At 30.2% G+C, this 16,365-nt stretch overlaps 2 protein-coding genes across 2 annotated transcripts; both read left to right on the top strand.

Moving 5' to 3' along the window:
• The first annotated feature begins 12 nt into the window (after positions 1-12).
• On the top strand, positions 13-1,275 carry LOC105645380 (MYB-like transcription factor ETC1). The gene is made up of 3 exons (XM_012230970.4): positions 13-181; positions 386-470; positions 888-1,275. Exons 1-3 carry the CDS (start codon positions 127-129, stop codon positions 973-975), a joined length of 228 nt encoding a protein of 75 aa, XP_012086360.1. The 5' UTR covers positions 13-126; the 3' UTR covers positions 976-1,275.
• Positions 1,276-2,698: 1,423 nt separating this feature from the next.
• On the top strand, positions 2,699-7,127 carry LOC105645379 (ribosome biogenesis protein BRX1 homolog 1). Its single transcript, XM_012230969.3, has 9 exons — positions 2,699-2,848; positions 2,953-3,154; positions 3,329-3,470; positions 3,767-3,845; positions 4,026-4,150; positions 4,742-4,843; positions 5,999-6,067; positions 6,165-6,263; positions 6,707-7,127. The coding sequence occupies exons 2-9, from the start codon at positions 2,961-2,963 to the stop codon at positions 6,836-6,838; spliced, it is 942 nt and encodes a 313-aa protein (XP_012086359.1). The 5' UTR covers positions 2,699-2,848; positions 2,953-2,960; the 3' UTR covers positions 6,839-7,127.
• The last annotated feature ends 9,238 nt before the right edge of the window (positions 7,128-16,365 follow it).

The following is a 16,365-nucleotide window of genomic DNA, read 5'->3' as shown; positions in this document are numbered from 1 at the left end:
CGGTTTTGGTTCACATGGAATCAATCATCCACATCCCTAAATTCTTGAGTCTTACAAAGAAAAAAGAAAAGAAAATTCTCTCTTTACTTTCTTCTCATTTTCTGTGTTTGCAGGTTCAAATTCCTTATGGCTGACTTTGATCACTCATCTAGTGATGATAATATCTCTGCTGACTCTAGAGGTAGTAAATAATATCAGATATATCAATAATAATTCCTTTATTATTTGTCAATTTTCTTTTCTTGCCCTTATGCTATATGGGTTTCTTTGCTGTCTATAGGTTTTAATTGAGGTTTGCTTTCTTGGTTTTCTTGTTCTGAAGATACCCCAATGGAGTTAATGGTTATTTTTTGCTGATTTTTTGGTTTTGGGATTCAAATTGCAGATGAATCTAGCCAGGACTCTAAGCCTGAATTTTCAGAGGATGAGGAAACCCTAATTGTTAGGATGTTCAATCTGGTTGGTGAAAGGTAGGCTCAATAATTCTTTTTCTTTCCCATTATCTATTTTACTTCTTGCCTTGTAATGGCTTGCTCAATGAATGGAAATTGATCCAATTTCTATAAAAAGATTTCATTTTGTTATTTGGTTTTAAAAGAGTGAAAATTTTATCATATATTCATATCCTTTTCGTGCATATGAATTAAAATTAGCTAACTCTTTTCATTTCCATGAATTCTCAATAGAACTAATTCTTGAGATTTTATAACAGAAATCTCACATTTTAACAAAGAATATTTTTCTGTTTGAATATCTGAAATTTTGCTTGAAATGATATTTTGTAGTATAATTTTTAAGATTATTATTAAGCTTGTATTTAATTGTCTATCTTTCCTACTTTCCTTTCTTTTTTCACTTACCTTATTGTTAAAAAATCAATTCTGCAGGTGGTCTCTAATTGCTGGGAGGATTCCAGGAAGAACAGCAGAGGAAATTGAGAAGTATTGGACTTCCAGATACTCTATAAGTCAATGAAAAAGCCCAAAAGAACTGAATGGTTCTTGCTGCTGCTGCTGCTGCTTTTGTTGTACTTTATTATAAGGAGCATCAAAATTTTGGATGTTTTAAGGGCTTACTTTGCCAGGCAAAGCAAAGAGAAGGAACTGCAGTTATGACTTATGATATGTGTTTGTTCAATGCTTCTTTACCAGAAGCATTTTGGTAACTAATGATTTTGTGAGCTTTTGGCTAATCTGATGGTGGATGTAAATGTGCATGTAAAACTCTTTATTGATTGGTTGTGGTGAAAACTTTTATTATTATTTTTTATTGCAATCAGATGATATTATGACAAACAAATTCATAGTTTGGTCTTGGTTTGAGACATGGAAAGATTCAGTCTAAAAACAAGAATTTGATAAGCTCTAATCAAATTGGGAATTTAGAATAAGAGAGAGAACTTGAGGCGAGAAACTCAGAGGCAGTTTATTGATTATGAACAAATCAGAACAAACTAACAGATGACAGAAATGTCTAACAAACATTGCGGAGGTGGCAGTCTTAGGCTAAGGTCCCCTTCCTCCAAACGCAGCGTTTCATCCATTCACTTCAACCTAACAAACGTTGTCGTTTCTGCAATTACATTCTCACTTCATAACAACACCTCCTTAAGAAATCTTTGACCTCAAGGATTGCAAGATGGAAACCTCAACTGAATGTGATTTGCAAATTCCCATGTGGCATCTACAGGAGAAGAATTGGCCCAATGAATTAACCACTGGGTGGTACCTTGATTGGCCCTTTTAACAGTTCTTCTGTCAATAATGGCTTGTGAAAATGGAGCTCAAATTGAGGAAGTTGAGAAGAACTAACAGATGAATGAGCTATTTTACGAGGGAACTAGGAAAACGTTGTGGATTTGAGCTTCATCTGGTAACTGAAGTTTGTAGATACCTTGCCAATATAGTGATACAATGCTGCATGTAAGATTTCAATTTCAAATACACCATGTCTCCAATCTGAAATTCCCTTTCACCGTGATGTTTGTCAACTTGCATTCATTCTATAAGAAGCTTGTTGTAGTTGCTATTTAAGGAAAGTGAATTGTATCTTCCCTCTCCCTATTATACATGTCCACATCTGCTACTTGAGATTCATTTGGAAAATAAAGTAAATGTGGAGGTGCAGAGATGCCATATACATAAGTCTTGAGAATGAGAAATATGATAGTAGAGAGAGACAAAAGGTATTGTACCAAAACTCTGCAAGTGAGAGCCACTAATAACAAGTATGAGGAAGGTGACCAGCCGCACCCTAAGCAAGTTTCAAGACATCAACTAAAGAGTGGGTAATAACCTCAAATGAAATTGTTACATCTATTCAGTCATCCTTAGAAGAAAAAAAATTTGAACATCAATATCAAATAATAATATGATCCCCTTCTGATAATTGTAGTAGTTGACCAGAAAAAGAATGTAACATTAAAATACATAAAAAAAAATACAAATTTCAAAATACACTAAGATTTGGTTTGGTTTGTATTTTTTTATGGATTAATTTCGTTTAATTTTTTCAAATTGCTACTTTAAATTTGATTTGGTTATTGCTTTAAACCGAATCAAATCGTCGCACGAACAGCCTGACCTCCGGGTCGAAAAGTAACTCAAAAATATGAATCATTTAAAAGATGATCTTTTATTGAATGGATTTAGAGGACCGCTGGATGTGTTTACCAACAATATTCAATAAATGTATTTCAACCGTTAGATTAATTGACAAAATTAAACAAGTACAGGTCAGCTCTAAGAAAATCGATTGAATGGTGCCCTAATTTATTCACTGCCGTTTTCCTTCTTTAAACAAGAACCAACGTGTCTCTCCGCCATCTCCTAGAAGCAGCAACAAACAGGTGAGCTCTCTCCTTCTTCTTCTTTCTTCTTTTCCATAATCCATCATGCTTATTTACGTTTTGTAGTAGTATACAAAATTTTATTTACGTTACAAATATTTTAGTATTCAAAATGGGCAAGAAGCGAAAAATCAGTGAAACAGAGGTCACGGCCCCTTCAAAGAAGGATGAAAGTGCTCCAGAAAGGCCTCAGCGAACACTCCTTGGCTGGAAAGACAATGGAAGTGAAGTTAAGGAAACTGAAACTCAAGTTTTTAGGAACAAAGAGAAGGTTTTGGTCACATGTTCGCGCCGTATCAATTACAGGTAGAAGATTTTAACTCTTTTTCCTTCTTATATTTCTGGGTTTTAAATCTTGCAGTAAAACTATTTATTGTTACAGTGAAATACTTTAACTTTTTTCCCTCTATAAATTTATGGGTTTTTGTTTTCATGCACTGTTTTTTATTGTTTTGACATGTATATTGATAAATTGGTCAGGTATCGGCACTTGATGTTGAATGTGGTGTCTCTTTTGCCTCATTGTAAGAAGGATAACAAAGTTGAGTCCAAAAGTAGTAAAGGGATGGCACTTAATGAACTTGTTGAGCTGAAGAGTTGTTCTTCGTGCTTATTCTTTGAGGTGATTTTTGAATAAATTTATTTTTGTAAGTTTTGATTTATCGAAATTATTTTAGTTGGTTATAGAATAATGGGTTCATTTCATATGTGTGTTCCGTGTTTATTGCTATAAGTATTGGAGAATGCTTGTAACATGATAGTGGTTTCATTTGCAAATCTGCTCCTTTTTTATTTTTTTCATGGCCTGGCAATTTTGAAAGCTGTAGCTTTATGTTTTTGATAAAATACCATATTGCCTGACAAATATGATTATGTTGCCTTGATGTTAGGACTCACACAATATTCTGTATTTTGCAGTGCAGAAAACATAAAGATCTTTATTTATGGATGGCCAAATGCCCTAGTGGTCCATCAGTGAAGTTTTTGGTTAATGCAGGTAATATTTTCTTTTTCGAGTCATGTGTTGTTTTCATTGGCATTTTCTCCAATAGGGATTAGTTGTGTTCATCTATAAGTTTTTCTATCATTGCAAATTAATTAAATTTATTTATTAGTTCCTATGGTTATGTGTTAAAAGGACTCAATCATCATAAGTTGTTTTTTTCTGTTCTTTCAGTGCACACAATGGAAGAATTGAAGCTTACTGGAAATCATTTAAAAGGGTCACGGCCTCTGTTGACTTTCTCATCTAATTTTGATAAAGATGACCACTGGAAACTGTTGAAGGAAATGATAATCCAGGTGTTTATATTTTGTTTCCCCTCTTTGAATCAACGTTTATTCACACTATACCTTATAATATGGATGAAATGGCTGTTTACTTATTTTCTTAAAGAACAAAATTTAAAAAATTCATACATGTTTCCTAAATATCCCAGCCAATAGCTAAGTTGATCAAGAAATATTCTCAATTCAAATATGGTAGCTGCAGTAGTGAAATATTTTAAATGCCTCTCTCTATCTCATACACAGAAACATGTTAATAGCTTTGTCCAGCGTAATTAGGGAAATCATCTTGGTGGATAATTAGTTTGTGGATTCACTGATCTTGCTCTGTTACTGGCAATGTTCTTCAAGGCAATCTTTTAAGTTATATGCTGATTGTGAATACCTTGTGAAATCTATTAACTACACATGATAAATTTTTATTGCATGGAATCCCAAATCACTGAATATTCTCGTCTCAGGTTTTTCAAATTCAATTGAGCTTTCTTTGCAAATTACATTCTGCATTGATTGCTAATAGTTAAATGTTGTTTTGTTATGTAGGTATTTCTGAGGTGCTTTCATATGCTACTTAAAGTATTTAGTTTTTTGTTTGTTTTTTCTTAGATATTTGGAACACCAAAGGAGCACCGGAAATCTAAACCTTATCACGATCATGTCTTTGTTTTCTCCATTGCTGATGATCACATATGGTTTCGCAATTACCAGGTAATTTGGACCTCGTTTAGAGTTTTGTGGCCTACTTCCCTTGGTACATTCTTGAAAAGATACGCAGTAATAGAGCCTCTAAAGCTCAATGATAATACCTTCTATTCCTGTGCATTGTTATTTTACACTATACATTAAGTTGTTATCTTACATAATGACAAATATTAATAAGTACCTTCCCATCCCTCTTTTGGGGCCCTGATGAGCTGGAACTTTACATGGTAAGGGGATTGAATTCTGCTGTTTGTTTTGTGGCGTGAACATGTTGCATGCATCTTAGTTATAATTTCTTTCTTTTGGGAGAATATTTGTGTTGTCTTTCTTTAGTATATGAATAAGTTTGTCTAGCTGATTGTGAATTGTGGCATTAGTTGTAATATGGATTGTAATATGGGTTCAATTGGAGTGCTGCATCTTATGCATTTCAATTTCTTAGTCCGGGATTTCCTTATCAGTAAAAGGGTACTGGACAAGAGTATTCCATTATTAGATTGCTCAAATTTGAGTATTTGTCTTCAGAGTTCTTGACATATGTCTTTGTCCTGAATTATATATCGATCGATCCATGTCCTGGCCATGTCCTGGGCGTGTACGCTCTGCAACCAATTAAAGAGTCCATTTTAGTTGCAATTGTAGGATGCTTGATATCTCTGTTCTGCTAGTGGCTAGTTGATGTGTTCATTTGTTTTCATTGTATCTTTTATATCGTTGCATGGGCTAGCTTGAAATGGGAGGATCTATAATGTGGATATAAGAGGCCGGTAGTTGCCTTACAATGCTGTTAATGGCATTGTCAGATGTGATGCGAAAAATAACTTGTGAATCTTGTCCACTTAAAAGTGGCATCCATCATAGTGAAATCAACACTATTGAACAATGGTGTATTGTGTTATTTCCAAGGACTATCATCTTAGACAGCTAATGGGATCTTTACTTGCTATTAGACCATGCTACATATAATTGCTGATGATGATGGTAGAATTACTTTTCTTGGACTTTATGGATGCTTTTGAAGATCCAGGATGATTCTACACCGAGTATTTTTATGCTACATGGTCAATGGTGTTCAAAATCATTGTTTCTTACGATCATGAAGCTTCCTCTTTTTGTTTAATCATAGAAGTCCGTGCTCATTTTTGTTATTCATTTTTACAGATATCTGTACCTCATAACGAATCAGATAAAGTTGCTCGAGGAGGCCTTGACAAGATGACACTTGTTGAGGTTTGCATTGATTTGTTTTAGATTTTTTTTTATATTTTTTTTAAGTGAGCAAGCTCTTTTTGGTGGTCTGACAACTTGGAAAAATGGCTATATACAGGTTGGTCCACGATTTTGCTTGAATCCTATCAAAATATTTGGTGGCAGCTTTGGAGGCCCTACACTGTATGAGAATCCATTCTATGTATCACCCAACCAGGTCAGAGATTTTTAGTAGCTAATATTGGTTTTGGCACATAAGCAGCATAGCATCTGTTTAGTTAGCTTCTTGGAGAAGCAGTTGATGCTTACTATTACTAAATTAACTTAAGATGTCTATTCTTATTGCAAGTAGTATTTGATGAACTATAATGGAATGTAATATAATGTAATCAAAAGCATTTTTATTTCGTTACAGCTTATTAAACGTAGCATAAGTATTTTTGGTTTAACTATTAAACCATAAAACATCTTGCTAAATGTAAGGTGTCTTATGTAAAAGAGTTATAACATATGAATGATAGTGCAAGCTAAGCAATTCCTTTTTTTTTTTTTTGGTTTTCATATACTCAACTGCTGTGATCATAACCCCCTGTTTGTAGTTTTCCATTTAATAATATTTTGAAATTAACATGGCGATGCTTCTGCTCTTGATACTTCCAGATTCGAGCATTGGAGAAAAAACAGAAGGCTGGGAAGTATGCAAAGAAAGTCAAAGCCAAGAAGAGGAGGAAAATGCACGAGATGTCAAATCCTTTGGAGCCTGATGAATTTGCAGACATGTGGAGGGAATGAAAATTCCTAATACCAGTTTTGTTTTTCCTAATACCAGTTTTGTTTTACTTAATCATATTGTATCGAGCGTGATTTTGTCCGCCTTCTGTTGTTCTCGGCTTTACTTAGTTAAAAGATTTACCCCCATTGAATGGTAATCAGATGAAAATTTACAGAAATATGCCAAAATTATACTGCCTTGTTATGGGTTGTGGAGTTGTGCACATATTTGTTAATCTGTTTCCCATTTCCCTTCCCTCCTTTGTTTTGGCAAATATAAAAATATCTATGTATTCAAATTTTGATTTTATCCTTGTAATTTATGATTGCTGGTTTAAAGGCTCATTAGAAAGTCTACTGTCTTAACAATTCAGAAAGTTGTAGAATGTAACTTGTCACGTTCCCTAAAAATTAAATGACTCAAAATTTACATTGAAGTAATTAACTCATTGGATTATTACTTACCACTCCTTCAATTTTATTAAATTTACTAATTTTATTTTCTTTTCCATTTAGATAACACTTTTAGAAAATTAAACGAGTATTATTATTTTATTTCAATTTTATCTGTGTATCCTTATTTGGATATTTGCACTTAATTATATTTGAAAAAGATAAATTAGTTAATTATCTTTATTTTTTAAAAAATTGATATGATTTGATCTTTTTCTTAATTCTGGTGAAAAATCAAAAACCGATAAACTTAAATGGAAGGGAGGGAATACTTAATATGATTAGAATAAATGCAGAACTAACTGAGTTAAAAATCTAAATTTATGATAGTTATGGATAAATAAGGACCAGCATTTTTTATAATATTACTAATATCCAATTATTCTAAGTAACTATACTGATTTATCCCTAAATTTAATTAGTAATTTAATTAGTTATAATTGTATCCTCCACTAAACTTACTCAAAATTTTCATTAATTGGTTAATTAAGCGTTAAACAGGAGCTATGAGTTCAATACCATAAGCAAGTGCGGCAAACAGTTGTATAACTATTTTGTATGAATGACACAGAGAAATCCATTGATCCTTTTCTTTACAACTTGATAGTTCTAGAAAATTATTAGTGATTGAAAGGTAATCTGATGGTTGAATATGGAGAAGAGGATCAAATAATATTAATTTTTTGATATTTAGATTTTAAGCATTTTTAAGATAAATTCACTCGGAACCTTAATGATCTCGTATAGCTGTAGACATTAACGAGCCAGGAATTTTTTCTTGTGAGGCGAAAATATATTTATCATTTCATTTGAATAAATATATATAGCAAAAGTTTTTTAATGAAAATAGTATAAATAATCACAAAATATTAAAGATACTTGTTTCAATAGGAAATAATATGATTTCTTAAATTTTTCATACTAAAAATTACAATGAAATAATTACTATTGCTTAAAATTTTAAAATATTATTATAATTTTAAAATTCAATTTCCATTAAATTAAAGTATTTTTCTGAGCAAAGATAGAATCAGTTTATGTGTTATATTCATTGATATTCCAAAATATCCGTGTACATCATAAGATAAACATAATCCATAGTCCCTAATCCCTCTTTGGGCTCCGTTTTTGTTCAACATTTTTATTTATTTATTTATTTTTGGGTCACTCATGCTTGCTAGCCCCTCTTTGAATTCCACCATACTTGCTCGCCTTTTCTTTTTTTTTTTTTATTCGTCCTTGTTTGAGATCAATGCCCGCTTTTGCATTTGATCATATTTGTTCTTCCCACTTTAAGCTCAACCATGTTGGCTTGCCTTTCTTTAGGCTCAGGTTTGGCATGCTTGCTCAACATTCTTTAGGCTTGCTTTCTTTAGGTCCAACCTTTTTTTTTTAGAGTTTAGCTTAGATAATCAGGTACTTAGTCTTTTTGCCCATTTAAGACTTGAAGTGAGCTACTAAGGCTATTAAGTTATTCACCCATTTAGGGTTCGATATAGCGAGCAACAAACTCTAAAGTTTTTCATTTGCCTAGGATTAGACACACGTTTCCCCACTTAACGCCCAGGGAAAGGTGCATGAATTTTGTAAGGGTTCTGAAAAAACTTAACAAGTTAGATAATCTTTTTCCTATGACCTCAAAAAAATAACTATGAATAATAAAATATATGGACATTGCTCTCTTTTTTATTTTATCAAGTTTTTTTTATCTTTATCTAATGGTACCGTAGAGTTTGACCTGAGTGGCTTCTTGCTCTCTCATTTGAATGGCTCAACAGTGGCATCTTGACAATTATCATCCTTGGACTTGCACTTTAGAGACTCCTTTAGGCTTCACTTTAGATTAATTACTCTATGTCCTTCAACTGAAAAGATGCCCTTATATAACGTCTAATGTATTTCTAGAATATACAGTACTTCGTCTTGTCTTGCTATGTGATGGTGTGATCGCTCATCCTCCTGAGGTAGTTGAAATGGACTCTACTTTGATTCCACCAAATTCACGTTAAGATCTTTGTTCTACTAGCATCGAGTGGGTTGTACTCTTATCTATTCAGCCCAAGTGCTCGGGTGAGAAGTGTTGCCCAGTTGGGTTCTGATTCCTAAGATTGCATCTATGAGGTGATGAGATATTTTGATAGTAAGTGGTTGCAGAGTTGTCAACATTTTGATGAGTCGCTCCAAAACAATAATAGAATTATTGTAGGCTTGAGTGAGGCTATTGCAACATAGCCATCAATAGCTCCCATTAGAGTTGCATTGCTTCCATTGTCTCTAAGAGAATTTACAACTTCAACTCTTTGACCACTGTTGTCATGTCTTCAATATCGGCATTATCTAGTGTCTTTTGCATAGGGATTTGTGGATATTTACATGATTCAAAAAAACGAGGTGTTGTTTCATGCTCATCACATTAGTTAATGTGGTAATTCTAAAAAAATATTAATGATTAAAAGTAATTTGATGGTTGAATATGGAGAAGAGGATCAAAGAATATTGATTTTACGATATTTAGGTTTTAGACATTTTTAGAATAAACTTATTCAGAGCTTAGTTATCTTATTTAGGTACTATGAATAGGTTAAGCTAGAGTAGTTGTTAAGCAATCTATGAAATTTTAAGGATAGATAAGGGATAAAGAGAGAAAATCTCTCCTCATTGGTGGCTATTACAAATATTTAATTGGAAAATAGTTGTAAGTTCCTCTAACCTTGGCTAAATAACTCTTAGGGCCTCATATTATAGTTAAGTCCTTGTATGTTTTACTATTTGGTCCTTATTTTATTTATGATTTCATCACAACTATGTGTTCTTTTTATCAAAACAAATACATAGCAATAGAATCTTGTTCATTCAAACAGAATCTTATTCATCTAAATAAAATCTTATTCCCCTTTAATATCTAATTTATCAAAGAAGAATTTTTTAAAATTATGTCCTGCAAAATGTTTCAACAAACATTCATTTTCTGCTATTAAGTATTATATTTTAAACCATAATCAAATTCATAGTTAATAGAATAAAATAATAAACTAACCATTCAGAGATAAAAAGGCGGAGACCAAGATAAAAAGGGCGGACGCCGACTCTTTCTAAATGTTTTACTTTGTTAGTGTCATTGAGTTTCATCTTGTTATTTTGGGAGGGCAACCGGTCTCATCTTGATGAGTAGAAGCAACCCAATTGAGAAATCAAAGTATTGTATCATTGCAATTTCTTTGTGCTTTATAATTCGCAATTCCAAGTATGATTGTTGATATATGAAAGTGCAGTGACCCCTTTAGATATATAAATAACATAAAAATAAAAATATAATTTTATTATTATATGGTATTGCTAGAAATTTCATACAATTTATTTAAAGAGTGATCTAATTTAACATTTATTAAAAAAAATATACTGAGTATTTAATAATTTAATTTATTAAAATTTATAAAAGCCTTCTTGAGAAAAGCAATGATAGCGCATTAACTGGAAGAAATAAAAAGAGACTTCGGAAAGGCATTAACTGTAATTAAATAATAATGTGGTGTGAATTTTTGGATTGTTTGGTTACAATGTCATGATGATAAATAGTCATAGAGATGGAAGCAAAATTGCCACATACATGTACGTAATTGCTTTATTAATGAAATGATCATGTAATTATTTAAGCTTTAATAATAATTACTTGGTATCTTTATAGAAAATAATGTACTAGCTTCTACTGCCTTAATATTGAGTTTGTATATGTCACATTGATGCTAAACATTACTATTTGAGAGATGAAGTTCTTTTTTTAAAGTCATTTGATGTTTTTTAAAACATAATTTTGCGTTTTTCTTAATATTTGTTGTTTTAGTACGTATATCGCTCTTTTGATATTCTCATTCTGATGTTAACTTATTTGAAATGAATTATTTTATTTTATCTAACATGATAACGCAAGTCAATTCTATTGATAAGTCTACTGCTTTACTTTCAAGTATATTTGTGATACTTTCACTAGCAAGAATATCTCGATCAATTTTTCATTTTGAGATTGCTAATTAGATACTATGATTTAATTTAAATATTTTTTTATACTATGATTGCATTTTTATAATTGCAACTAGCTAGGGAGATACTCTATGCATGTTTTATTAGACAAGAAATCTGAAACTGTTTTTCATTATACTGTGTGGATATTGAGAAAAAATTATTTATGGCTACATTCCTTTAGTTTGTGAGGACCATATTTTATTATTATTATTATTATTAGTAGAGAATTTTAAGAACTATGCAAGTTTACCAAATTATATCTTAATCGAATAATACTTAGAACTACACTAGAAAAAGCTAAGTAGCTTTGACAAGGTGAACAAGGCAATAAGCAAGTTAAAGGTTGCTGACCCTATCAAGTGAGTATTTAATGCTAAAAATGCAGTTAGAATGCATAAATGAATCGGTTACCCGAGCCTTGGCGCTCATCACTACCAAGCCGGGTGCTCATCGCTACTGAGCCACAACACTCATTACTACCGAGCCACGGCGCTCACCACTATCGAGCCACGATGCTCATAACTATCGAGCCGGTCACTCATCACTATCGAGCCGAGCACTCATCACTACCAAATATCAGTGTTCTTCACTACTGAGCCTCATCGTTCATCAGAGTTTATGTGCTTATAAAAGAAAGAATACCCGAGCTTAATCATCTTTGAGTCTTAGTGCTTATCATTAACCGAGTTCTATCATCACTAACTCATTTCATCATGAAATTGGACATAAATATTCAATTTTTATTGGGGAAACATTTGATAGAATAAAATAATAAGCTAACCACCAAAGATAAAAGGGCGGCCAAGATGTAAATATCTTATCTAAGACATCTACACATCAGTTATTAGATATAATGGAGATAAAATCTCCACTATATCAAGATTTATGTCGGCAATAATCTTCATTTATAGGAGACCTTACAGACCATAAAGAAGAGGCCAACATTCAGATCATAGATCAATTTTGAATCTATCAATAGTTAATCAAAATGAGAAAGTAGAATTGATAAGGTGGAGGAGGATTATGAAACAATTGAAAGTCATTATAGTCTAACTTATTAAAAAACTTCATTTAAATTTGTGAAATGAGTTGTGTATAGAATTATCTATATAATATATAAAAGGAGAGTAGTTTGTTTTACATGGAAACCAAATGTAAGTATCACAATTTACCATTTGACAGTATTTTGGATTATAAAATGACAAATGTTAGAATTCTAAATTAAGTTATTGGACTGATTTTTTTTTTTAAAAAAAAGTTAAGTTTATTGATAATTGATCTAATCAATATGTAACCTAGAGCTAACCTCCTCTCATTTCAATTTATTTATCGTAGTTTTCATTAAAAAAAATCTCTCTTTGATGGGAAATAATCTCAGAGTACGACAAAAATGAATGACTTACCAAGACTACTGAATATGTTTTTAGTTGTGACGAGAGTATTTCTTATCATTCATTAATAAAAAAAGACACAAAAATAAATTTAAAAAAAACACTTATTTTTTCTTGGTAATAAAATAACACCTTGATTGATTAGCTTGTTGTATGAATTAGTCTCATGTACCAGGAGTTAGGTGCGCGGACGGGAGCGTACGAGATATGATAGTTTTTAAAAAAGTAGAATATCCACACACTTAGGACACACTACGATAAATAAGTATAATACGTTAATATTTTAAATAAATAAATAATCATTTATAATAAATCATAATCATAAAATAAAAAATATTAATTTTTTATTTTAATATAATTATTTAAATTATTATCATTATTAAAAAATACATTAATAGTGTGTGCATTTCTTAATGCGGGTCATACATTAAGAAGAGACATCTTAATAAATATAATGTTATAGAGGCCAAACGAATAAATGTAACATTATAGGTCACACAATAAACTCAATGCCACCTACTCGTTTATAGAAAATAAAACCAATAATTCAACTTGAAAAGCTTATGAGTAACTTAAAAAATTAAAAAAAATAAAAATAAAACTTAACTTTTCAAATAAAAATATTATTCATAAACAAGCTTAAAAACTTAATGAATTTTGAGCTTTATACTGTTCTCCAATTCCAACTGAAGCTACTTCCAAAACTCAAACTCGATCTGCGTAATGTTGAACCATTCTCAACAACTGCAATCTTTTGACTACCATTCATCAAATGATCAAACACACGATGAGAGTTGATAGATAAGAAAGGTCTGAAGGCGGCTACCGTCAAATTGATTGAGAAAACCATTAGGATAGAATCGAACAGTCATCTATCTTATTTATATATTACAAGATAGCCTTATCCTCTTTAGTTTCTCCTCGGGACTTTCAATTCCCACTTCTTCTACGTCTTGTAACTCTTCGTTTCTGACCACATCCCCAAAATAAAGGATTCTTATATTATTGGCCGATCTGGTTTTTAATTCATTTTTGATACGGTGAAACTAACAGAATCCAACTAAACTTACCAGTTTTTCACATGTATTCTTATACTTTTGACAACTGAGATTAATCTTATTTTGCATTTGTAGTACACTTATAGAACTTTTAAGCTAAATTTAAATTTATTTTACCTATTGAATACTCTTTACAGTAATTCAGTTTTGATTTCAATTTGTTTTGATCTTATATATTTTCTCTGTTCTATTTTATTTATATGGTTTGACAAAACATATATATTAAGAATTTAAATAATAAAAATTATTCAATCTTTTTTAACCCTTAATTATTAATAAAATTTTTTCATTTAATGAACAACCATAAAGGTTATGAGAGAAAAAAATAATTATTTAAATGTATAAATTTAAAAACTTTGCAAATATTTTGAAATATAAAAAAAGGAATAACAAGCAAACAAAATGGACAGAAAGAGTAAAATGAAAAAAATTTATAAACCAAATTAATTTCATCCAAAAATTAAGTTAAAATTAAAATTAAATCAGTTCGATTAAATTCATTTGATTGTATAAACAATTTTATTTTATTTTTATAAAAATTTAATTTATTTTTCAGGTTGAATTTCTATCATATTGAATATGAATTACATTTATAATATCTGCGATCAGTCTGCTTTGAGTTTATTATACTTGAGTTATATATCAATACAACATAATATTAATAATATTTATTGAATGAAATTATTTTATTTTATCCATTAGATCAGATTAGACGGTGAGTGCCTAATAAAAATAAAATATTGGATAATGAAAAAACTATGCTCTTACCATTTTTCTTTTGTGGATTTGTTTCTCTCTTGAGCGGTAGTTCAGTAGTTTCCTTTTTTTTTTTTTTTTTCCTTTTTTTCAGGTGCTTTATGTGAATAAGGCCAAAAAGAAAAATATTAAATGTTTTTTTATTAAAATTTTATTATTTTCAGATTATCTATTTATTAATCAAAATATTTTTTTTCTTGTATGTTTAATAAATAATATAACTCGCGTATTTAACTTATACAACTATATTCAAGTGAATTTTATTTATAAAGGTCAAATTTTAAAATTTAGAGTCATTGCTATTGAAGAAATTTTATCTATTACCATTCTTCCTCTCATATTAAAAAAATATATGCAATTATATTCTTTGGCTTAAATATTGATTTTGACAGTTAAAATTTCAATAAATTAATAAAATGAGGAAAGAATACATTTACTTTCAATAAATTTCAATAAATCATTTTGAGTAATATCAGAGAAATAATTAAATTACTTTCCTCGGAAAAAGAGAATATATATATATATATATATATATATTAATATATAGTGCTAAATTAAAATTAATTAAAAAATTTTATCTATGCATTATAGGATTTTTAGCCTCAGTTTACATTTGATTAAGGTTGTCCATCTGTCATGTCCTACCTTTGCCACGTCGAAATATTTCAATATCAAAGATAAAGTTGGGTGCAAATATAATATTAGAATTCATGCAAATAGAAATTTTTTTTCAGATAAAAACAATATTATCAATTATCCACTTTTTTATCTAAAATTTGACAATTGCTTCAAAACCCATTCTTCAAATGGCTTCAAAGTTGCCTTCTTCCGCTTTCTTCGCACCTAAGTTTCGGTCTTTTAGTAAGGTTTGAAGCATAGTTATTAAATTGTTGAGTCGGTTCAATCCGTCTTCTTTAGCCATAAATAAACCGGTTTAATTTATTTTTCTTTATAAAAATGATTCAAAAGCAAAATCAATTTGGTTTAAAATTGATATATTTGCCTCTTGGCCAATCCACAAACTATAACACCAGAAATGCTGCAGTCTGCAAAATTGGTGATGCTATGTGAGACCTTCACTTCTTCTCGCCCAAGAGCTCCATCGTCAGCAGAATTTTTTTATCTGACATTTATTTTTGGATTATACAGACATCAAACACACTCGGGTGAAAAAGGGGTTTCAAGAAATATCCCAAAGATCACTAACCCATCAGTAAATTTTTCAATTTAAAGTTTTCTATAATAAGAGAAGAGTTAAATTTGTCTCCGTTCGGCAATAATTTTTTAGTTGACTTTTAACCTTGTGACCTAAATTTATTAATTGTAGTATTTTTAAAGGTTAAAGAAGTTTTTTTTATCAAATATTAACACTCTAATCTAATGTTTAGTGTTTCATAAAGAATACTTAATTTTTTTTTGACAATTATATTTATTTTTTTCTTGAATTTAACTAATTAAATAGTTGATGTCATTTTTTATCATTTTAAATTAAATAATTATTTTTACAAAACACTTCTAATTTAAACTATTGCTATCTACTAAAAGCTAATAGCTAATAGATTAGTGAAACAACTAGCTACCACAACAACTAACGACTAATAAGATAAATAGTATAGTCGAACAGACTTTTGTCAAATAAAAAATTTTAGTTTGCTATCCTAATTAAATAACTAATCAAGTTGATTACAATAATTAACTTGAGCATCTTATAAGTCGAAGAATGTATTTATTATTGTTAAATATATAGTTTGAATAACATTTTATGAATTTAAATTCATTTGTTTTGATTAATGAGATTTTGATCGAAATTTCAATTCAATTTGAAGTACCATTAAATTAAAATTTATTAATATTAAACTTTATTAAAATA

Source organism: Jatropha curcas, chromosome 3 (assembly GCF_041381405.1).
Source record: "Jatropha curcas cultivar XTBG-Jc1 chromosome 3, XTBG_Jcur_1.0, whole genome shotgun sequence".
In the NCBI taxonomy this organism is placed as follows: Eukaryota; Viridiplantae; Streptophyta; class Magnoliopsida; order Malpighiales; family Euphorbiaceae; genus Jatropha; species Jatropha curcas.
Note: the sequence above shows the minus strand (reverse complement) of the source record. Positions and strands in the feature narration are given on the sequence as shown.